The sequence below is a fragment of the Anguilla anguilla genome, chromosome 7, assembly GCF_013347855.1.
Source record: "Anguilla anguilla isolate fAngAng1 chromosome 7, fAngAng1.pri, whole genome shotgun sequence".
NCBI lineage: Eukaryota > Metazoa > Chordata > Actinopteri > Anguilliformes > Anguillidae > Anguilla > Anguilla anguilla.
Window position 1 is genome coordinate 38,226,633 of NC_049207.1, and position 24,643 is coordinate 38,251,275.

At 44.4% G+C, this 24,643-nt stretch overlaps 1 protein-coding gene across 2 annotated transcripts in view; it reads left to right on the forward strand.

Annotated features, from left to right (window-relative positions):
• LOC118231732 (disintegrin and metalloproteinase domain-containing protein 33-like) overlaps positions 1-24,010 on the forward strand; it is a 156,751-nt gene extending 132,741 nt beyond the window's left edge. For both annotated transcript variants that reach the window (XM_035425875.1, XM_035425876.1), the window contains exons 15-24: positions 16-124; positions 715-919; positions 2,143-2,220; positions 5,065-5,173; positions 5,714-5,855; positions 13,488-13,587; positions 17,379-17,636; positions 18,290-18,468; positions 18,893-18,910; positions 20,467-24,010. In XM_035425875.1, coding sequence (XP_035281766.1) covers positions 16-124; positions 715-919; positions 2,143-2,220; positions 5,065-5,173; positions 5,714-5,855; positions 13,488-13,587; positions 17,379-17,636; positions 18,290-18,468; positions 18,893-18,910; positions 20,467-20,518 — 1,250 coding nt within the window. In that variant the 3' untranslated portion in view covers positions 20,519-24,010. The remainder of the gene's footprint in view (positions 1-15; positions 125-714; positions 920-2,142; positions 2,221-5,064; positions 5,174-5,713; positions 5,856-13,487; positions 13,588-17,378; positions 17,637-18,289; positions 18,469-18,892; positions 18,911-20,466) is intronic.
• Positions 24,011-24,643: the final 633 nt, after the last annotated feature.

The following is a 24,643-nucleotide window of genomic DNA, read 5'->3' on the forward strand; positions in this document are numbered from 1 at the left end:
GACCTCTGTACGCAGGCGCTCGTCCCGCTCACGACGCCTGCTTCCAGGACGTGAACGCCGCGGGGAACGCCTTCGGCAACTGCGGCAAGGACGGGCAGGGGAACTACATGAAGTGTCAGAAGAGGTAACGGCCCTGGCCCCGCCTCACACCCCCCGGCACGCGTGGCTTATTGGCCCACACCCTGGCTCCTCCCACACTTCAGCGCCTGTTGCCATAGCACCCTGCCAGCCTCGATTGATTCATTAAAACCTGGAGCTTTTCCATTCAAATTAGCTTCATTAAGCACCGGCTTGATTTGTTCAGAGCACAACCCTTTGAAACAGCTTCAATAAGGGCTAGAACTATTTAGAAAGGAATGCGAAGTCAACAGTGACTCTGCTGTGGTCCCACAAGGAGGAAATAAAACATTTCCCATTTAAGACCACTCTGCTAAAGTGCTGCAGTGTGCTGGTCCATCTCCATTCCCAGCAATTGCTCGCTGTCTTCTCCCCTTGTGTTCATGTTTATCTCTGATGAGGCTTAATGGGAGGCTAGCACTGCAAGCGATAATTGTTTTCTGCAGCTGACTTACAGCAGGGACTTAAATTTTTTTTTTTTTTACGCGATAGGGTGAACAGTAAAATTGATTCTTTTTTTTTTAATAAAAGGATGTTATGTACAGTTAAGCACAAGGACCTCGCTTATTGCCGGCAATGTTTGCAATTCGCCATCAGCGACGCCAAGTGCGGCAAGATCCAGTGCCACAGCGCCGCCAAGAAGCCCAAGGGCACCAACGCCGTGTCCATCGACACCACCATCCACACCAACGGGATGGAGATCAAGTGCCGGGGCACCTACGTCTACGCCACCCAGGACGGGCAGGGAGACCTCCTGGACCCGGGGCTGGTCATGACCGGGACCAAGTGCGGGGAGGGCAAGGTAGGTTACCGCCCCCTCCCCCCCCCCGTGGTCAGCAGACCACCTTCACAGGCTATTCAAGTCTCAATCCCTGATCCCTGCTAGAGCTCGGATTGCTGTTTCCACTCAAAACACCTGCTGCTGGGTATGATATGAAATGTGACAATACGAAGAAACTAGCCTGGGCTTGTTAGTCGAAGTTCAGAAAGTGCAAAATGGCTGCCGTGTTTCAGTCTGGTGCTGGCTGTCTGATGCTTATCCGAAAAGGGCCGGTGTGGATGCAGTTTTTTGTTTTCGTCGAGCAGTACGACACCTGATTCAAGTGATTAACTAATTGAGGTCTTCAATCAAGACAGTGATAGGTAGAATCTTGTGTCTTAGTGTTGGGCTAAAACAAAAACATGTACCCACACCGGCCCTTTTTGGATAAGATTTGGTCAAGTGCTACAGGCTATTGGTGGCTAATTTGACTTCCCCTGTTTTGTGTTTTGAGGTCAATGAAAAGCCCCTATATAAGAAGGAAATCCATCATCATAAGTGTCCATATTCTGTTCATCAATCCTGTTAGCCTTATTCCCTAAGGCCCTGCTACTCAAATAATTTTCCCTGAGGGCTGGGAACTGCTAGTTTTCCACCCTACCTTTACCTGGGAGTCAGATGTAAAAACAGTCCAGTCAGTCAGGAGTACTTATTGTTAAGTTAATTACCTGGGAGAAAAGAAAACCTGGGCCGGATTTGGATTTGAGGGCCGGATTTGAGTATTCATGCCCTAAGGGCTACACCACACTGCTGCACTGTGCTACAGCTCTAAAACAAAGGTTGCTTGTTTTGACTTTAACTGAATAATGGATGAATACAGCATTAGCAAATATCAGAACTTAAACAGCAAGGGTTTTATGATTTGCATTTTTTTGTGTTCAGATTGTTCAGAGTTTGTGTTGTTACAACGCCCCACATCAGATCATATTCTCAGCTGTAATTCTCAGTGTGCCATTATGAATTATGGATTACCTTTGATTACTGCCAGCATTGTTCTCCAGGCTCAGAGCTTCTCCTTTACCCCAGGAGCCCCCCCCCCCCCCCCACACACACACGTTCGGGTGTGCCCTCTCTCTGATTGGAAAAAGAAAAATCTTTCCTGTGGGCTTCTCGGCATTGAAATGAACACTGCACCAGTTTCCCAAACGTGCCATCTCTACCAACCCCCCCCCCCACCCCCCCACCCCTTGTCTCTCATGCTGCAGGTGTGCCGAGATCGCCGCTGCCAAAACGCCTCTTTCACGGACCTGGAGCAGTGCATCGCTCGTTGCCACGGACACGGGGTGGGTAGTGGGCCCGGGTTCGGACTCAGAGCCATCCGTCTCTGTGATGTAGCCGCATTCATCCCTCCGATTCCACCTCATTCTTTTCTGTGATATATTTCCTCCCTTCCCTATGATGTCATCGCATTCATCTCAATGATGCAGTCTCATTCGTCTCCGCGACGCATTCCCATTCGTCTCCGCGGTTGTAATCCCGTTCATCTCGTAACCCGATCAATCTGCGACGCCGTTCCATTCGTTTCGATGATGAAGGAAAAAAATGGCTCCGTTGGGCTTATTGCCCAATTAAGCGCCCAGAAGGCAGGACAGTGTGTGTGGCGTGTTCCCTGACCGACTCCATAAACTTTTAATAGCGATGCCCATTTGCCTGTCTGCCTGGTTTTTGATGAAACAGCAATGGGCTGATATGTAACAGCCACAGTAATGATTGAGGTGTAAGGGAATGTGATTTAAGAAAGGGGATGGGCGTAAGATGGCCTGACGGGGCTACGCCCAAATCCTATAGCAAGGGCCTTAGGACGTGGGGGGGGGGGGGGGTGGTGTTGGGGTTCTCGTGGATACTGCGGGGGGTGGAGCTTAGGCTTTGTCCAGGAGGCCGCAGCCAACCAGAGAACAATCCGACGTCCGGGATTGACAGCCCGCGCTCTCGAGGCTCTCCAGGCCGGACGAAGCAGAAGCAGAGACCGCACAACCGCCCTCGCCACCCTGCTCCGCCTCACCCTCCGAACCCGGTCTCAGCGCCATCCCCTGGTCCGCCGCGGCAACTCCAGCCGCCCCGTCGCGACGGGTGCGATTTCGTACTCGCAAATCCCCTTAAAGCGGCCCTCCGGGTTCCTCGCCGCCCCGCAGCCGCCTCGCGCGTCGGAACGGGCGGGGCCCGCGTCGGTACGCTCTCCGCGTCGTGTTTTTTTTCCGAGGAGCCTCTTGAGTCGCCGAGCCGCTCGCGTCCGAACGGGCGTCCGTCCCCGTTTATTTCCCCTAAAATCCGCTCGCCGTAATCCGTTCGCGAGTGTTCGTTTGTCGTCGCCTGCCGCTCGTTTGTTTGCATTCAAAGCGTGGCGATCCGGAGGGGGGGATTTGAGGGGGGGGGGGATTTACTCCCAACGCCTTTTGTTCCGTGGCTTTCGTTCGCGCCGCTGTTCGGCTCGGATTAATCTCCGGGGGTTTAAGATGGGCTGCCGAGCAAACAAAAGCACGCGACCGCCGCCGCCGCCACCGTCCACCCACACCCCTCACCCCCACACCAGCCCCCGCCCCCCACGCCTTAGCCTCAAAGACACCTCGGTCCTTCGGTCTTTGGTGGATTTGGATATCGCCGTCAGTCAGCACATCAGCGCCCAAAATGAGCACCGCTCGCTAGGGTTGGGATTATCGGCAGGGTCTCGGGGATTAAAAGGTTCGACGAAAGCGCACAAGAAACCGAAAAATTGAGCGGAGGCTCTCCTGGAACTTGCCACTTGATCTCAGTGCCTCATGCCCGGGCAGTACTTTGAAGTACAAGCATTAGGACGTAGCGTCAGATGTTGTGTCCTTTTCGTGTCCTATAATGCCCGCATTTACATTCTTTCGCATTTTTTCTGAAAATCCATTGCCGCCTCTGTGCAGCAGTTTGGGGATTACCACTGAGTTTCATGGGAAAACAAGCTCCCCTTTCTTTAGCAACAGGACAACGCCCACGGTTGTGCTGTGTAAGGTGGGCAGAAAATGGAGCTGCTTGAATTGAAATGCGGTTATGTGGCCGGCTAATCAGAGGATGGGAGAGGAGCTTTGAATCTTCTTCCATAACACACATACTGAAATAACGGCGATAGGTTATTACATTACATTACATTACATTACAGGCATTTAGCAGACGCTCTTATCCAGAGCGACTTACACAACTTTTACATAGCATTTTACATTGTATCCATTTATACAGCTGGATATATACTGAAGCAATTCCGGTTAAGTACCTTGCTCAAGGGTACAACGGCAGTGTCCTTACCCGGGAATCGAACCTGCGACCTTTTGGTTACAAGCCCAGTTCCTTACCCACTGTGCTACACTCCGTCCACTCCGTTATATTTCCTGGAGGCGGGGCATGTAACCGTCCATCTATGGATCGAGATGCAAAAGCCTGAATGCACTGATGCTGTACCCTCAGAATCTCACCCTAACTACTATGGCTAGATCCATTTAGAAAAATCACAAAAAATGGGCTGCTTGGTGACTCATTCGGTTAAGGCACCTCGTTGCTGTCTAATTACTGTCGAATATGGGTCCGATCCGGACCATGCCAGTGCCAAATGTGGGCGAGGACCTGGGATGTTCACACTCTCCCGACTCGACTGTGGGGTTGGTGCATGATTGCAGCTGAGGTTGCAGATAATTGGCCATTCCAAATTGGGGTGGGGAGTTTGCATGCTGTCCTTATATCCGCTGGGGCATGAAAGTCAATTGGAGGGTCTAAACTGCCCATAGGTATGGATGTGTGTGAATGGTGTGCGTGCCCTACGGTGGATTGCTGATCGGTCCTGGGTGTAGTCCTGCTTCTCGGCCACTGCATGCTGGGATTGGCTCTAGCCCCCCTCCCCCTCCTACCCCGCCTCCCCTTTCCACCCCCGTGACCCTGACCAGGAATAAGCAGTTTGGAAAGTGGATGAATGGAAATTAAGGTGTGAATCGGACATGCTCAGACATACATTAGGCACCAAATTTATTTTTAAACATTTAAATAAAGAAGCTGAAGTTTGTATTCGGAGAGCTGCTCTGCGCTGTCCGCCCTCCTGCCTCAACCCAGCCGTTCGGCGTGCGTCACACAGCGCCCTGCCCTTTCCCAGCATTCCTCTCCCTTTTGCGTTTCAGGTGTGCAACAGCAACAAAAACTGCCACTGCAACCGCGGATGGGCCCCGCCCTTCTGCGAAAAGCCGGGCCTCGGGGGCAGCGTGGACAGCGGGCCCGTCCAGTACGACAGTGAGTCACCCCCCCCCCTCCCCCTCCTCCGCTTCCGTCAGCGTGAACCGATTCTCTCTGCCGCAATCGAAACCGTCGTTCACTCAGAGCGCCCCTTCAGAGGACTCCTCTCATTGCAGCCCGCTGTTATATATGGAGCTTGAAGCCAGCATGCGGCCTGAGCTACCTCAGTGTTGAGGCTTTCTCATCCAGTTGTACGCTAGGTCTCTAAAAGAGCTTTCCATCCACACTGTGAAACCAGAAGGTCAGAGTGACTTCAATTGCTCAGTTTTGTACAGTATATACATAATTGAACTCTTCTCCTGCTATGTTTCAAGTGGTTGCTCAATTGAAAGCTAAGTCCTGTATTCAATGTTGCTCTTTAAGTTCTGTGCTACTTCTGTTGAACTTTCAGGTTCTGCGCTCGTCTTTGTGCACATTTTCTGGACCATATAGTTGAGAGTTTTGACCCTGTATTTTCCAGTCGAGCGTTCGAGGACCGTTAACTTCAGCTGAGCGTTTTTATGTCTTGTTTGCGTAACGGTCTGGTTCTGTTCTCAGGTCAGCTGGGCATGGTGGTAGGGCTGCTGTTTGCCTTCCTGGTCCTGCTGCCAGCTGTGCTCATAGCTTTCTTCTGCTACAAGACCAAGACCTCCATGCTCCACAAATGGCTGGCCCAGAGGGAGAAGAACAAGGAGAACAGGTAACCAGCATTTCACCCCCCTGTAACCGGGCAAAGGGTTGATGACTCACTGATTTCAGCCCGTGGGAGCGTTTTTTCTTTTTTTCTTTTCTGTGAGGGGAAACGTATTCTCATTGGCTCGGGTGAATCTGAGATTAAAATATTATGCGATATCTCTCTGCGCTTGGCGATCATGAATCGCAGCCGCACTGCACACTACTGAGCGGGTCTCCTGAGGAAGTGCGGACCGCTACTGCATTTTAATTGGTTCCATTAAAGTCCCGGAGCACTATTTCTTCGCTTTATCTTTGGAGATCGAATGTTTTATTTCGCACAAAACTGCGTATGCTCTCCGTGTGGATATTTCACTAACATTGCGAGACTCTGTCGAAACTTAGACTGTTGCAGCGTTTCAGGGGTTAGGTGAGGTCTTTTGTGTGCGGCTTCTCGCACACAGTCAGACAACACCAAAGCACACTGAAAAGAATTATCCGGAAATAATTTACAGGTATTTAATAATGGCAGAATTATGAGGCCTAGCACAGGCAGTTTGATGAATCTTCTATGTGCTTCTCCAGGCTTAGAGATGGAGAAAAATTCTTAACCCCTGAACGCCCTTTTTAAATATTTCTGCTCATAAATGGATTTGGATTGAAGTATTTGATTTTCTTATTGTATTTTTAGCTGAGTTATTCCTCCAGTCTTAACTGAAAGATATCCCATTTTCCCTGGTGTTTTTGTTTCTTTTTGTAATACACATTTGTTATTTTTGCTCCACTGTACGGGAGAGACAGCTGGACACATGCCCGATATGTCTGACACATGCCCTCTGTCTACTTTGTCTGACATTTCCTGAGCATTATAATATATATTTCTTTTCCAAAGAATCACATCGGAGGTATATTCTGCTCAGTGTCAAGATAAAGTTCAGGCTCACATGTGATTTCGGTGACTTATACATCTCGGTGAGGAAGGCATATTGGACAGGGCAATGAAAGAAATGTCGCTGCTGGGAAGAGAGGGCTTCTCTTTTAGCGGGTGGCTCGTTGGGTCACGAAAGCGGAGGGAAACGCCGCCCTGCTTAGCGTTCGGCATTTCAGATGTGACAACATGTCACGTATGTATGAGCGGAGGAGGAGTCATGTGACAGCCCTCATCATCAGGGTGAGTGAGGGGCGCAGGTGGGCTCTGAGCGGCTCGGTCGGCAAAACGCATTTCCTTTCATCTGGTTTCAGGCAGCGGGACTGCGTTTATTGACAACTCACAAGCACGGCACTGGTGCCAAGGACCAGTTTCTCGGTGGCTGCTTCTGCTTGTCTAGCAACCATTTTCAGAAGGCCAATCACAAACCAGCACGGCCACTTCCTTTAGAAAGGATGCAAGGGCGAGGCTGTGCTTTGAAGGAGAGAGACAGAGAGACTGAGACAGGGATAGAGACAAGGACAGAGACAGGGACAGGGACAGAGACAGAGACAGGGACAGGGACAGGGACAGAGAGAGACAGAGACTGAGACAGAGACTGAGAGAGAGACAGAGAGAGAGAGTGAGTGTGTAAGTGTTCCAAAAATAGTTCACGTTCTTTATATAATCCTGATAGATAGCATTGGTCACAAAAATAAATGAAGGAAGAAATGAAAGAAACCTGCACACTGACATAAAAAAAAGAGAAAATCCAAAAAAAGATATACTGTTGAAAAAATGTATTTATTCCCATGTGCTCGTGTAAAAAAAAATGTAGACAAAATAAAAGGTGAAACAAAGAAAGAAGTCGTTTTTTTTTGTTTTATACCATCATTAGTCCTCAAAAGAAGCAAACTGCACTCAGCTGAACCATGTAGGTTCATCACCTTCATTAATCAAGAAATTAGCCCAGAGGATGTTAGCCAGTAGGATAAGAGAGCATAGGAAGTGTGTCTAGATTTCATATTCCTATACATATATGAAATGAACCATAGACAGCATTATCTTATTAAGTATATTAGGTAACAATCACATATCGTAGAGAACATTTAAATTTAATCCTTGGGGATTTAATATAATAAATCCACCTACATTCTGCTTGAAGTAGTTGTTTTTCACTGTTACAATCCTCCCCCTACCCGTGGGATACTTTTATCTGTTGTATAGCACAAAAGGATAAATCAGTGGTTAGCTTTACTTAAAATGTGCAATAGGGGATTTATCATCCGATCTCCTAATTGTGGTCTTGTGTTCAATTCAGTTACCTTTATTTAATCAGGGAAGGCTAGTTGAGAGCTAAGCTCTCTTTTACAATGACACCCTGAATACACAAAAGCAGTAGGACAGTAAAAGAGGTAAAATATCATTTATATCTAAAAGACATAATTCATTGCAGAAAAATACTAATGAGAAAATAACAATAAAAATACTCATAAAAATAGCAATACAAGCAACAAGTAAAACAACAATAAAATATTTAAGAACAAGTGCACTCAATTAAATCAATTCATACAACAATAATTTGAACTGATTACGTGGAATGAACTGTTTTAATATTAAATTACTCTGTAGATCATTCCGTTTTTGTGATGCATAAAACTCAAAGGCGGGTTTCCCTAGTTCTGATTTAATATGAGGTATTTCCAGACCGTTGTATTCCTGTGAGGGGCCATTGTAAATCCTAAAGGTCCAGGAAACTGAAATCTGTGAATAATTTGCTGATGTGTTGTTTTAATACTTTTTTGCATTCACAAATGACCCAGAAATAATTTCAGATAATTCTTGCAAAAAAAAAAATGTAGAAAAGCCTGAGCTGAGATTGGCTTGCCTTCCCCCTTGACTAAACACCAGGTTTTCTGTGAGCGGGGTTAGCTGGGTACAATGCATGTCACTAAAATGCTCTTGCCACTTTTGTGTGGAAAAGCTACAGTAGGCTGGCAGTGCCTAAGCACTGTGCCTTCTCTGGTTGCATAAAAACCAATGTACTTTTTTCTTTTCCAAAAAATGAAGAGACCCAAGAAAAGGGTTTCATTTCTGGAGGCCCATTTCATATAATTTGTAGAGGCCCATAGAGCAGTAACCCCAAAGCGTAATATTTGTAGTGCCCATTTTCGCGAGTACTACTCATAGCTGGAGTGCACTAGCTATCTACCAAACACTGTGGCTTTGCTAAAAATGTAGTTCTGGTTCATGGTGCCGTGCCTTCCCTCCCTTCAGCTCCTGCTCAACTGCTGCTGCTAGTGTCACTCATGGTGGAACGGACGCTTGAGTGAATCAGTCAGTATGCATGACGTCATCTTGAAATAATTAAATAACTGTCAGGGGAGCTGGTGGGGGGTTAGGACCCAAAAGCAGAGTGAAGGGAAAAAACTCAAAAACTCCAAAAGGTAAGAAACAAAGGCTTTACTTAACAAGAAAGAGAACAAACAAAGCCGGAACAAAAACGAACAAAAGGCCTCGCAGGGCAACTCTCACAAAACACAAAGAAAACTTCAAAAAACACAGGAAGCAAGAAAATCCAAAAGTTCAAAAGCACGTTGAAAACAGAACATGGGCAGGAACACACGGGGCAGGAACATGATCAGAGGCACGCACTAACAAACAACCAACAAGGATCCAGCACCTGAGTCAGGGAGAAGGGAACTTAAATAGACACGACACTGACAAGACACAGGAGGGCACAATGAACAATCAGGCCACAGAGAGGGAAGGGAAAACGAGACAACCAAAAAATAATAATTGAACAATTGAAAACAATAATACAATTAAACAGGGGGAGCAGGACACAAAACAGAAGTGCCGCCATCTGGCAGCCCAACAAGGAAAGACAGAGGGAAAACACAGAACCATGACAATAACCTTCAAGTTCAGATATGTGGAAGCCTTTCTTTAATCGGGTGTAGTGTCTGGATTTAGACACTGCTGTTGAGTCTGATATTAGTGTACAGTGGCTCAGTGTTATAGTGTTATTACACATTGAATGATCTGCAGCTTTAACTTTACCTTGCTTATGTTGCTTTCCTTCATGTTGTCAGGGAGTCTAATGTTACTGCATTGGACAACCTGCTCTAACCTAGCCACAATGAATGGTTTACATATGAGGTGTCTTACAGATATGAATATTAATGAGGGGAGGATGCACGCCCATTCTGTCCTTACCTGCTGTCCTTGCAGGTCACGATAATCTAATAGTGTTCATTATAGTTTAATGGATATAATTGGGTTAAAAACTTGAATTAAATATAAGACAATCAATCCTCACTTCTGGAGAATATCACCACAATTTGAATCCAGTGTCCTTTGTTAACATATATCTTGTACAATACAGTTTTGTCTAACCAAATACTCAAATATTTATAACATTAGACCCTTTGAATTTCTATATCATCCTTGTTGAGAATTTTGAAAGCAATTATTTATTTAGATCTACTTTCTTTAGTGCTTAATGGTAGTCTTAGTGGGGTTTAGAACAAGCTTAAGACTAATGAGAGCACTTTGAATGGCAGAAAAATCAGCCTGCAATTTAATAAAAAGCTAGATTAATTGACAGAGGCATAAATGACAGTGTAAGCTGCATAATAATTAATCAAGCTGTTGGTAACTGATGACCCATTTCTATATAATGTGAATAACAGAGGGCCCAAGGGTGAGCCTTGTAGCACGCCCTTTGAAAACAGATTGATACCCATCAAGCCTAATTGCTTGTGGTCTGCCATTTAAATAGCTCTCAAACCACTTACATGTATTTTATGGACTACTGTATCAAAGGCTTTTGACAAGTCAATAAACAAGGCAAGGCAATGTTATTTTATATGCAGGCAGCGGACAATGTGATTTACTGCTTCACAGGCCATTGTCAGAGTGCTGTGACCAGGCCTGAAACCAGCCTGGTGGGCATTTAAAATACCATGATAAGACAGATATGAACGGATTTGACTATTAATTAACATTTCTAGAATTTTAGCCGAGCATGAAAGCTTCGATTTTTTTGACGGTAGTTATTTGGATCACTTACATCACAACCTCTTTGTAAGGGTAAGACATATGCTACTTTCCAAACATTAGGAATGCTTCCAGCGGTGATAGTCAGATTTAAAATGAGGTAGTGGGGAACCTTTAAAAGGCACTGCCAATAATAAAAGTCTTAGATCAAGAGTATCAGCACAAATAGCTTTTTTGGGCTGATGGACTACAAAGCTTCCAGCTCTCATTTACGGATGCCAGTCTCAAAGAAAAGTTTGGCCCAGCGTGACTGCTTACGCCTTTGAGTCTGTGCCGTAGTGATCTTACAGGATAGGGATGCTTTTTCCAAATAAACTGCCTGCAGAAATAAAATGTTAATTAAAAATATTACATGTCGGTTCCTTTTTCTGATGCGGTGCTTGAGCCGTGAATGAGATGATTAGGTAAAGAGGAAACCTGCTTATGATTTAATACATTAACTGTTTTCCAAAATTGTGCAGGATTAGCACCAAAATGAGACTGCGTATTAACAAATTAGTATGACGAGGCCTTTTGTCATTTCTTTGGTGCACAGTTTCCGCAACTGCCCACAGGTTTGTCACTTCTTTTGAGAATTTGATGCACATGTCCCATTCCCTCAATCTTAAACATTTTGACGGCTCATCTTAGAACCGTAGGTTGTTTCTGTTGTTAACTCTACATTTCTTGAAGGGAGAATGCTTAGCAAAAAAAGGCTCAGGGATATCACATATTCTAGCACAATCGCAAGAAGTTCATATTTTGACATGAATACTGATAATAATGGGAGCTTTGGCTTCTTTGTATCTCTAATACAAGCAATTGGGCAGTGATCATTTACATCAATTGCAAGACTACCACTGGCTGTGTACTTATGAAATATATTATCAAAAATAAATCCAACAGGGTAGATTTTTCGGGATTCTTTGAGCTAGGCCTCATCGGCACAGTAATGAGCTGTGTGAGATTCAATTCACTACAATAATTTTTCAGACTAACAGATGCGGAGAATAGCCAGTCAAGGTTCAGATCACCAATTACCGCTAACTCTGAAGTTTCATTCAGAGTTAAAAACTGTACTCTTATCAATAGCGCTACAGGTAGCCATAGGAGGGTGCCAGGCCCCCACAGCAATTATGGATTCAGCACAGTTTAGTGAAATACTTAATGATAAGAACTCAATTTGTTTTGGTACAGATTGAGATTGTAGGACAGAAAGAGCCAAACAGTTTTTAACATAAATTGATCTCTTCCCCCTCTTGTTGCTCTATCAGATCTGGTTAATTTATCAAAGTTGATGTGGGGTTCAAGAAGTAGAAAGAGAAGTGTAGAAAACAGCTAAGAGAGGAGGGGATGGAAGGAAGGACAATATATAAATCAGCACTGGCTACTGGGTGGCTTCAGTTAAGGCACCACACTATGGTGCATGGCCCCACAGCCTCAGATCGAATCCGGACCGTGTCTGTGCCGACTGTGGCCAGTAGCTCCATAGGGCGACGCACATTTGGCTGGGGATGGGAGGATTCAGTCAGTTAGGGGTCAGTGTTCTTTTAAAACTGACATGTCTGTACTTTAACCTCATATTCACTGTTTCATTTCAAATTCAGTGTGCTGGAGTACAGAGACTAAACAACAAAAAATTGTGGTGCTGTCCATATACTTACATGCTGTACAGATTTACCCCTGATTGCTGTAGTACATTGTACTAAAGCAGACTGGTCATAAAGGTGGTTTGACTATTTTAGATAATACTGTTTTGCCACTTACCGAAGTGCTGTAGCCAGGGTGAGGATTGTACGATTGGGGTGTGTGTGTTTTGGGGGGAGGGTTGAGGTGGGGACTGGGTGTCAGTTCATGACAGATGCCCACTCAGAGGAAGAATGGATATTGCTGCCAGGGCTCTCGGATGACCTTTCAACATTTTACTTTCCGAGCGACAGCATGCCCAGCTCAGAGACTTTGGCTCCCAGAACGTTCTGCGAAAGCCAGGATAAATGCTCCTAGCACCTACATTTGTCCAGAGCCTCAGGAGATGTTCCCAGTAACTGTGTTTGTGACATGCATGGAACTTCTTCAGTGTGCATGGTATTTGGCTGTTTGGGAAACATTCTCGTCATAATGTTATCTCACAACCCGAGTGGATTCTAACCAGTATGTCCCCCAGTGTTCCCAAATGTTCCCTTGTAGCAGATCAGAGGTATACTTAGAGTTTGTTGGGTGAGTTTTCTCTGTTCTGTGTATGCAAAACACAGATAATGCTGTCTTTGTGAAATCTTTCACATTCTGGCCTGGGATTTACCTTCTCTTTCTTGTGTCTTTGTGTTGGAACAGAGCAAGTGATCCATGGATGAGTTGGAAACTACATTACAGTCACTCTCACATTTGTAACTTCATGCTCATTTTGTAGACTCTTTTCAACAGCACCCGCATGCAGCATGGTAAAATGTACACAAGCGTATTTGAATAATGTACGCTGCTTATTTTCATATGGATTGTCGTAAAAGGGCTGTTCGGCCTGCAGTGTATAAAATTAGACAGGAGGGAAAATGTTTCCCGGGAACAGCAAGTCCAATTTCCAGTGGCACTGAAAGCATCACCAGCCTCAGATCCATTCTAAATGGAATCTGCTTACGAGCAACTCTGTGATATTGCACCAGAAAAACCTGAATTTTTTCACCTTTTTTTTATTATTCCACCCACCTCCAACCCCAGGAAAGACACGTCTGATCAGAAGGTAAAGAACGGACACCTGAATCCGGCGTTCCACTTGAAGGTGGTTGGGTCATCTGGCAAAAACATCAACAACAAGAAGGTGAGTCACAGGCCTGGGTAACTGATGCTTTGAGCCGTCTCTTCTATTTCCTCTAATATGCAGGCAGTGCATTTGAGTCTCTTCTGTGAAAGAACAAAGCCATTTTTATTAGTCAGCCTTGTGAGGGCAATTTACTGGGTACTGTGTGCTGGCTATACTAACTATGAACACTTTCTCTGAAAGACAAATATACACTGGCTCGCAAACCCAGAAACTTCAAATTAAATTGCAGCTGAAATAAGACATACACTGTATGAATGCACACTGGCAGTTGTGAATTACCTACCGTCTTTAAATCAACAGCACGTCATGCTCTTTAAGATAGAAGTTAATTAAACATCTTTGCTCTTTGTTTGAACAATAATCATTTCATTTTTTTAATATCTTTTGGCAATTTTTCATACAACAAGACAAATATCTTGCGAGAGTGAAGGATAAACAATTGTATTTGAAGAGGCGCTCCTTTGTTTCTTTGTCCACTTTCGAGAAGTAGACTTCTCCCTTTTCTCATTTATTGCTGTGTGTATGTTTCCCCTGGACAAACCAAAAAACCCCACAGTCCAGTACATGTGCAATTGTGAGTCGTTTGTAAGCAGCCGTACAGAATGTGCTTTGGAGATAAGAGAGGGGGTGCTTTGTGGCCAGACACTTAGAAAAACTGAACGCCAAGCTAAGCTGTGTCTCTGGAGGACCCCCGAGTAAAGTTGGGAGGAAAACAACTATGTCCAAGATGGAGGACGGCAGCAGCTATGTCTAAAACTACGGTTATGTCTCTCTCTCTCCTTGCTCAACATTCGCTGTATATTCAAAGATCGATTACGGCTCCACGACTATAAATTAACCAGAAGAGAAAGGGCCATTAAAGTGCGGAATTGAGAATATTTTGGAATGGGTTTTAGTAGCCAGTTTCATAACCAATTCACAAAGTTTAACGTGTTGAAGCAATCTCTTTGTTCTGGGAAACCCTCCTCTGACTATTGCATCATATCAGGGAGAACAACATTACCTGAAATAACAGAAAATACATGTGTCAGCAGTGGTTTAATACTCAGGTAGAGCTAATGTGCAACGCTCTGTAGCACTGGAGATTAGTTATGACTGGAAACAACTTCAGATTGGTTATCTTGAATAATTTTTAAGCAAATAAAAAGGCTTGAAAATACAGCTAATGCAACTGAAAATCATGCTGTTTGGGCAATACTGTGGTTTCCAAAAGACGGTTTTCACTATCTTCATTCAGGCAAGCATATCACCCTACAAAGAGCATAAATTGAAATATGAAATCATTTCATGGTTATATTTTGTTGGATAGGTTGTTTTCAAATTATCACCTTTGAGAAACAGACTGTATAATTTGTGTGACCATAGGGATGTTGCCTGTTTATTCTCTATCTCCCTCCTCGCTCCACAAACAGCAAGGTGAACATCCTTGGGCAAGTACGGTCACCCCGGAGGTCTTCCAACTGGGGTGTCTTGAAAAGTTTTCTCTTCTTTGAAAGTTTTATGGCTTTATTGCCCTCTGGAGGAAACCAAAACAGTCAGCAACCATGCATGGCTATATGCCACACAAAGAATGTTCCTTGTGATCTGAAATCTGACTGCAATCTTTGATATTTCATTGGAATCACTGAGGGAAAATCTTAATGTCTATATAGGTAATGGTTGTTGAGTTCTGATAGATCGCCGTTCTTAGAGTTAGTTTCAGTTAAAAGCGGAAACCAACGTGGAACGATTTGGTTTTGTTACATGGAAAATATTTTGCGTGAAGGTAGAGATCACAGCTGGCGAAACTGAACAATTATTTGTCTACAAAAATTCATCTCTTGTTGTCAGGAGCAATTGGAAAAACGTCCATGTTTCTTTCTTTGACAGCTGAGCTGGATAACCTTTAGAAATAGCCATTTTTGATCTTTCTATAAAGGACCAGTTTTCAGTCAAGACTGTCATTGACTGTAGCCCCACCCCCATACTTCACACCTCATTGACTGTAGCCCCACCCCCATACTTCACACCTCATTGACTGTAGCCCCACCCCCATACTTCATACCTCACTGAATCAACGCCGACAGGTTGACCCCCTCTCTCTCAACCATGCCCCCTTCCCTTGTAGAACTGCTTTAAAATAGAGACTTTTCTTTGTCTTCTAGTTAGAGTCAGAGTAAGAGTCAAAGTGAGGAGGAAGAAAGTAGTTCTTGGGGGCTTAACATCAGCCAGTAACATCTGTTGTGGTGGACATTCTGGGGTGGATATTTGTTGTTTGCCATTGCAGGAATCTGGACCTTACATTGGGCCTAGTGTTGTGTGGTGTTTGGTGCACGTAGGATCTGATGCTTCTGTCTTACGGTTCAGCTGGTATTTTTACATATTCATCCCTGGCTTTTTGGAAGATTCAGCTGTCTTTTGGTTTTTAGACTTCTTGTGTCTGGGGCTATTTTGGGAGAAAGCTTTGTGTGCTATTTTCTTTCATTCATTTCTTTTGTCCATGTCTGAAACATCTGTTATTTTTAAGGATAGTTGAACCTTGTCTTATTAAGGATTAAAGGATTAAACTTATTTGTTGTAAACTTCTTCATTTTAATCTGGTTGTGAGTTGAATATTTGATAAAGGTTGATCCAACAGGTTGCTCTGTCAATCAACAAATTTGGCGTTTAATTAATAATTAATATAATTGATAATAAAACAAATTAAATCGACTAAATTGATTTTACATGTTGGATAAGTGAGGGGTTTTAACTGTTTGATACACTTGCATTCTGTATTCATAATGTCGGACGTCAAACGAAGGATTCAGAAATTAAACACGTAATTCAGAAATTTACATAATTCTCACTTCCCTGACAATTTAAATGTCAAATGTTGTGCGTATGTACAAATTGTTCTGCTGTTATGCTTCATAAGTAATTGCACTAATTGTTTGTAGTAACAGTTTGCAGAGATGACACATCTTTATCTGTATGCCTTCAACCAACAAAATTGTCCATATTCGTATTTGGAAATACTGTAAAGCTGGAAACATTTGTGACAAACTGGAAGTTGTGTAAATGAGAGAAAATTCCAGTCTAGTCTAATGTGCATTTGAAGTGCAATTTCTGTGCTTTCAGCGCACCACCCTTGACGGGTTCTCATAACTATCAAACAAGTGGTTAGGGGGATCTCAAATTTTTTTTTTACTGCGCTTGCTTTCAGAAAGACACAGCATAATGCTGTTCACAATTTATAATTTAGTAGTTTTGCAGATGCTTTTAGCCAGAGCAACAAAAGTGAAGTGCATTTCACACCATAATGAGATGCAACATAATAATCACAATCTGGAGTTGACAACTGCAAGCAACAAATAAGCAGAGCTTCTAGAATTCTCTAAAAACCAAAACATTGCAAAAAAGGTAGGCAAAGTTAATGGCCTAAAGCATAGAGAGAAACTGAAAGCTATTAACCAAAAAAAGTACTCGGGTTGTAATTGTACATCGTAGAAATCATATACATGAATTTGGAAATCATTGCTATAAATTAGAATATTACAACAAATATTTTTTGCTTTCACGTATATTTTGCCTTTGCTTTTTAAAATATATATCACTTCATACAGAATCCAAATATTAAATTTAGCTTCTTGGTAAACCAATAATTTTTGAGTAAGGTGAGAGAGGTTCAATAGAAAATTGTGAATTTGAGTTTTGCTTTCACTTATTCGGTGCGTATTTGTGTTGTTCTTGTTTGGAGCCTGTGTTGTACAGTGAGCTGTCCTGTGACCTTTGACCTCTGACCATGACACTTTCATTTGTACCCACAGCTGCCACACACCAGCAAGGAGGTCCTGCCCCTCAGACCGGCCCCTACCCCCCCCACCAGCCAGCCTATCAACATCGTCCGCCCGCTGCGCCCTGTCCCCTCCCCCTCCCCCCACGCCCAGCGTGACCTCAGAGTTCCCCGCCCACCCCTGCCCATGGGCAAACCTCCGACCGCTCCCCCCAAATCCCCGGCCCACCCGCCTCACAAACTCAACCCACCCAAGAAGCCCCTGCCGGTCAGTCCAGCACGAGCACCACTGGTGAGCCAGTCGACCGCTTTTGCCGCATGTTCTCTTCGTGAACCAGTCGCTCTTTTAAGCTGTAGGTAGTTTCCCCCACCCTAGATCATTCATGAAATGGTTTAGATCAGCAGTATTGATGGGCAAGCCTGGATCAGTTAGTTTCTGTCATAATAGAAGTACTGAAGGTCTGAGTAAGTTGATCCAGGATATTGTTAGCAGCTTGTAGGTTTGTGTTTATTTTGTGTGAAGAATCTTGTCTTAAATTAATTACCATGGAGTCCAATGTCTGCAATCTCCAACCCATTTCTTACGAAGCTTATTTTATTTCCGATCTGTCAGGCCTGACAAAAAGAAACAGTAACCCTGTTTTTATCTTCTTCCATGAATCTTTTATGAATCTTATCTTTTGCTGAATGATTAATCTCCAGCACGTATTCTCTGAATTTTCCAGACCGCTCCCTCGTAAAATGATGAGAAGTGACAGGGTGATGTAGAACTGCAAAATCTTATTTTGATGCTGATTGCGTTACCACGCTGGCGGTTCTGTGCCTGGATCTCACTGCGGTTCTCCTGTAACGACAGAAAATTGAGAACGTGACAGTTCCACTGAAGGTTCTTTTTACTCTCTGCACCCCCCCCCGCCCCCCATCTGTCCTCTCTCTCTCTCTCAGCTGGTGTCAGAGTCACATCCCAGGCACTCACCGTCCCCGCCCCAGAGGCCCCTTCCCCTCAGCCCGGCCCGCGGGGCTCCGCCAAAACCCTCCAGCGGGCTGATGGTGATGATGCCCTCCGCCGTCGGACCCAAACCCGTGGTGAAGGTGTCGGCCATCTCCCCGCTCAGAGCGCTCAGGTGGGCCCCGAATTTCCCCCTCTTTCACCTGAGTACCCTGGCGGGAAGGGTTTCAGAGACTGTGGGTCACGGGGTCAAATCCCGCCCCAGTTCTACGTTGCCATCTTCAGTGCTCAGCTCAATGAACTCCAATGAAACATTCCAGCAGAATCATTCCAACATTCCATGCAACGCATGCAAGTTACAAACGAGCGCCTGGAAACGTAGATTCCAGTTGCCCAGCTGCATAGTTTTCACACCATTGATGTTAAATGCAGTAGTAATGTAAATATGTTAAAGTAGCCTGCCAGCTGTGTTGCTGTCCTCTTTTTAAAAGGGTTCCACTATTGTTAAGCCTCTGCTTTTTTGTTGATTTAGAATGTGCTTTGTTTCCGGATTCTTCTTATCTCACTTGTGCTTTCATGTTGTTTTCTTATGTTTGCAGACCCTCCCCACCAAATAAGTAAGTCCTGTCTTCCCTCCGTCCGTCTGTCTGCTGAAGTTGGTCTTTGTGTGTTAACAGGTACCCCTTAAGACAGATTTCACTAATCTGTTTGCATATTTGCTTCTATGGAGCTTAATGTGTTAATTTAAAAGTTCAAGAAGACTATAGTTACCTTAAAATTAAAGGGTGAGTGTTTGTTTGGCCAAGCTTGCAGTTAAGCAGATGATCCTTAGATGTTTTTGTAATTTGGGTTTCACTGCCAAACACTTTTGCTGAAAGAAACAGTCAATAGAGCGTTGCAGTTCGAACCCTTGACCATCCCTGTTCAAACCCCCTACCCACGGAATCTCCACCAGTGTTTCGAAAACTATGTTCTAAAACAGCTTTTCTTGTTTTCCAATCCAATCTGGGGCGTGCTTTAAATCCCTTCCGGAGCCCGGCTTTTTTATTGTGTTTCCTTCCCGTCGAAATTGGAGGCCGACAGACATTCTGAAATAAAATATCGCCGTATCCCCCGTAGCTGCTTATCTGGGGGGCTGTTTACGGCTCCGCTGGCGAGGCTCTACGGAGTCTCCGAAAAACTCCATCCCAAGCCGCCCGGCCAATAACTCCACCCAGCGTGTGTAAATCTGCCTGGAATTGCGGGGGGGGGGGGGGGGGGGGTGGGTGGGGGGGACTCAAAAGCTCTGGGTACAGATCTCCGGACTCACGGTTTTTACAGGGGAAAGAAGAAAAAAAACCAATCGGCGGCGAGCGGACGGTCGCAGCACTTTTGTAACACGTCGTCTCAACAATGAGCGCGGGCTGTGGTGCGACCGTCCGCCATTTTACGGCAGACGCGTAAAGATCGCGTTTCCCACCGGTCTCCCGCCTCGGACCGTTTTTATTCGTCGTGCGGGAACGGGGAGTAAAAAAAAAAATAATCTATTTTTTTGTAGTTAAAAAGTTCCTACGTAAGTGGTCCTTGGGGACTTGTGTGGAGCGCAGTGCTGGAATGTGACCCAGAGCCAGGTGCTGCAGGGTGACGTGTCGGTGACTGCGATTGGCCGTTAGCGTTGCCGAGAGAAAGGGAGCCCTCCTGCCTTATTTGGTAACAGCGGCTCCTCTGGCCTCGGTCCTGGGTGTCTTGGATCTGGCCCCCGCGCCCGGTTGCACGGTCCATTAGCGCCGTAACTGCGGCAACTCGGCTAGCGGGTTGCGGAGTTGAAAGAAGCGGCGAGCCCCGGCTGCTTGTGTTTGGAAGAAACGCGCGCCAGCCTGTGGCCTTGCCCAGTTAGCAGAGGACACTGCGACAGTGGGTCAGGTTTACAGAGGCGATCGGCCCATTCCAAATTGGGAAACCGCAATAAAATAAAAAAAAAAACTATCTGCTCCTACAGGGACCAGACACTCGTAGCCACAGTGAAGCCAATGAATATACAGTCAATCTACAGTGGCACAATGTTGTAAAATCCCAGGGTCGTTTCATTGGTATTGGATGCTATCCTTGGGAGCGCTAGGTAGTTTTTATAAGAGAGAGAGCAATGCTGCTAACGGCAATAACTGTCACTTTCTGCTATTTTCCCCTCCACCAGGACTGTCCCGGGAGTGAAACCAAACGTAGCCTCGTCTCCTTTCCGAAAATGACCCTCGGAAGGGGGGGGCGGGGGGCGGGGGGCGGAGAGGAGAGGACTATTTGCACTAAAAAGCCCACGTCGGAGAGCCGGTACAGGGGCACGCTGTCCAGCCGAGGGAGCCATCATCGAGACGGAGGTGGCTGGTGGGAGGCGGGAGGCGACCCTACCGCCTGACTTTCTGGTCCTCGTCTTTTGCGAGGCGAACCCGCGCTTTCGCTTGGAGACGGCCACACCCAGCTCACGAGAGGACGCGGTTCTGCATTGGCTGCGGACTAAGGCTGGCGGAGTCAAAGGGGCGGAGCTCGGGCGGGCAGTCGTCATGCGGGGATATTCACTTCGCTCGATGGGTTTAACACGCCATATGTATAACCATAGCGTTTTCTTACCGAATTAGAATTAGCGTCGTCGTCCGATTGTTCGTTCTTCAGCTGTACATGTAACGTGCCAAAGAGTTCAGCGTCTGTCTGTTTATTTGCGCTACTCATTGCTGTATGTTGTTTGAAAAAAAAAAAAAAAAAAATGTTCCAGAATCATACCTTCGTAGGCTATTTTATATAAATGGGTCAGGTCACAGTCTCTTATCCACACCATCATAGAAAGCATCAAACAGGCTGCCAATGTCAGCTGAAATAACATTCCTAGTCATTTTTTTTTTTCTGTTCTTACAGTGTCTCTGACTCGCTCAGGATGCTGATTTGTATTTCAAGGACACACAAATTTAGGAGAGTAAAACGCCTTGTTTTCACCATGTCATGAAAAGAATTCTTGTACATTCGGGAGGCTTAAATTTTTGTGGAACAGCTGGTGTCAAAGTTTCTGTCAGAGCGAACGTGTAAGTTATGGAAAAGTAGCGATCTTATACATGCGCGCCGTTAACAGATCTCTACCTCAGTAAACATTAGCCTGCTCTGTGGCTTTAGCCTTGGTGGTGAAGACGGGCACGTTCGGTAAAGATGTGGCAAAGCACGTTGCACACGTACCGTGATCTCGGTGTCTCTGTTTGTTTATCCCTCCAAGATTTATAACTGATTGAATCGCGCACCGCAAAAAAACTTTCTTCACCTGACGTCACGACCATGACCATCACGCGACCATATCCTCTTCAGGCGGCTCCCTGCAAAAAAAAAAAAAAAAAAAAAAAATGCGCAGAACAAAAAAGACAGCTGTTGCCCGTCAGTAAGATAAGAAGTTGGAAGTTTGCGATTTCAAACAGCACTTTTCTGCAGTTACAATCACGGTTTGAGGGAACTGCTGGAGTTCAATTTATTCGTTCCATCTGAAATTTTGGAAGAGACACAATCTCTCCTCCCGCTGAGTTTAAATGAATTGGATTCATTTAATCTGGCTTCATAGGGCACACGTTTTATTGCCACGAGTAGATATTCCATATCACAGATCCTGTGTGTGTCAAACCCGACCCCCCCGCCCCCCCGCCTCCCCACCACAACAGAGGCGCACGCACACAAACACACACACAAAAACACACATCATTTAAACAAGGCATTATTCTGCGATGTTACAGTCAGTTTTGCTTTTTGGCTTGGGTAAAGAGGCAGCATGAGGTACTTCAGCTTTTTAGTTTTTTTTTGAAGATTAAATTTATTTCTTTTTTTACTTTTATAACAATAGCACCCCCCCCCCCCCAACACACACACACACACATAGTGTAGTGTAGGCAGCATCATTTTCCAAATGGAGCACACTTTTTTTTTCTCATGTACCATGTCGAACCAGCTACAAGGGGTCTTCATATGCAGTCGTTTTCCACTGGTGAAAATCGTGATGAAAAGGAGAAAAGGATCAATTCTGAGGAATCTGCTTTTAGCAAGACACGGGAATGCTGATGAACTACTGCTTCAGGGTAGAAAAATGCATTACCCACACATCACACTGAAACTGAACAAGACAATAATGACCTCTAATGGACATCGGCTGTAATTATAAAGGTATAAATACCTTAATTTTGACCCTAGATTTTCCATAGATCTGTGCTTAAGTTTTATGTTATTATTTTATTTTATTTTTTTTAGCTTTTTTGTATTTTGTTGTTACGATGTGTTTTGAAATAGCATTTCCACAAATCATTTGGCCATCCTGGGTGATCTGCTATGAGACAATTCTTTGGTGAGAAAGCCTTATTTAGGAGGACCATGTTAAGCCATTTTGGTCTTAGATTTTTAAAATGTTCTTTGTGCTCTAGGCCACTGCCAGTCATGTCTTTTTTTAAACTGGAGTATATCTGTATAACATGTAAATGAAAAAGGTTTTTATTGTTTTCAAATATCAGTGCAGTTTCAACACGTCAGTTTTTTGGTTGGCGGGCTTACTAATAATTATGAACTTTGAAATAAATTCATTCACTTAGTTTGTGGATACATAACTTAATTCCTCCACATGAATTATACAATTTACAAGCCAAATTTTTACATTTCCTGAGGGTATAGTATGTCACTTGTTAAAAGCAGGTGACCTCAGACTATCTAGTCATGGTGTATGATAGACCAAACAATCAACTCAAAATGTGGGCATTTGGCAACCTGAAATTATACATTTTAACTTTAAAAATGATATATATATATATACACACACACACACACATGTTGTTATATATATATATATATAACCATAATGATTGAAATTGAAAATTGGATATCTGCAACCCACAACACTTATCTTGGGGGAGTAATATGTTCGGGGCGTCCGGGGTTCGAGTGGAAGAGCTGTCGTCAGCGAAGAGGAATGGGCTTGCAGGGAGAGATTTATCGATACAGACATTTTCTAGCCCATTACTACAACACCGAAACCCACCCCCCCGGGGCTGGAATCAATGGCGAACGGGCGACGTGACCGAAATGAAATGCCGTTTGTCTGAAGTGATTGTATAGAAATCAAAGAGCGGCTCTCCAGTTTGCACGCTGATTGAATAAAAACATGTTTACAACACTCGCGCCTGCAACCACCGCAGCCATCGTAGAGATAAGCCTTGGGTATGTCTCCAGAAAAGGTCCAGTGCAAGCCTTCTTTCAAAGGCAAAATTGTTTATGCTTAAAGATGCTGGTGGAACCCATGGATTCTTTGGCCTGGCTTTGTTAAAAGAGAAATTGCCTGATGTCGCAGCCTTGTACGTTGATTAGCTATGATACCTACGCTGCATTTGATGAATTACCTGTTGAATCATCTGTCCATACGTGTAGTAGAGTCTTGGATTTAAGTCAACAATGGTATGTCATACTTCTTAAGAGCAATAAAATGTTGAATTGACATGGCACATCATTTGTGCGTCGGCTCCCACTGCTGAAGTAATTGGCAGGGTGTCACTTATACTTGATTGACAGGTGGTGGAGATTTTTAAAATCACATGTACAGTAATTGTCCAAGGCACTGGTGTTGCTTTGGGATGAAACCGTACTGGTGCTTTTGAGAAAAATGATTTTTTTTTTTTTTTTTACTGCCTGTCGGAAGCACTGCCAATTTGTTTGTTGTATAAAGAACACTGCTAAAAGCAAACAAAAAAAGTCTGCTCTTTTTGTGTTTGTCTGTTGTTGTGTGTCTGGCTGTGAACAAATGTTTCAGTTGTGCTGAGCTTGTGAAGATGGCTACATTCTGCAGTTGAAATGATGACATCACTGGGGATTTCTCCGGAATGTTTCATTTTTCAGTTGATGGGTGTAATGAGGCTTCATGGTGCAACACGTGTCAGCAGGGATTCGCTAAACCAACAACTTTCAACCAATGATATGTTATGTTTGTATGTTTGGAGTGCTGATGAGTGCTAAGTGACTGACAGCACACAGAAGCTCCATCTACGGATGTCATGAGATCTCCAATTGCCAATTCTCCAGCATTTTATGCCCATCAGCTTAGCTTCTGGTGATTTCATCAAAGTGCAAATTTACTGCGAAATTAAAAATAAGCTTCAAATGGGCAGCAGGGAGCACGGTTGGTATTAAAGCTTGATTAACATGACAGTCGCCATTGTGGTTCTTACCTCCAATTCCTTGGTTCATGTTGATAATTAAATTTCCTCTTCCTTGAAAAATATTTAATGCAAAATAAATGCTTCATCTTATTTTGATGCCTTTTCCTCTTAACAGAACCCAGTTTCTCAAATGTGCAAATACAAAAATAAGCACCT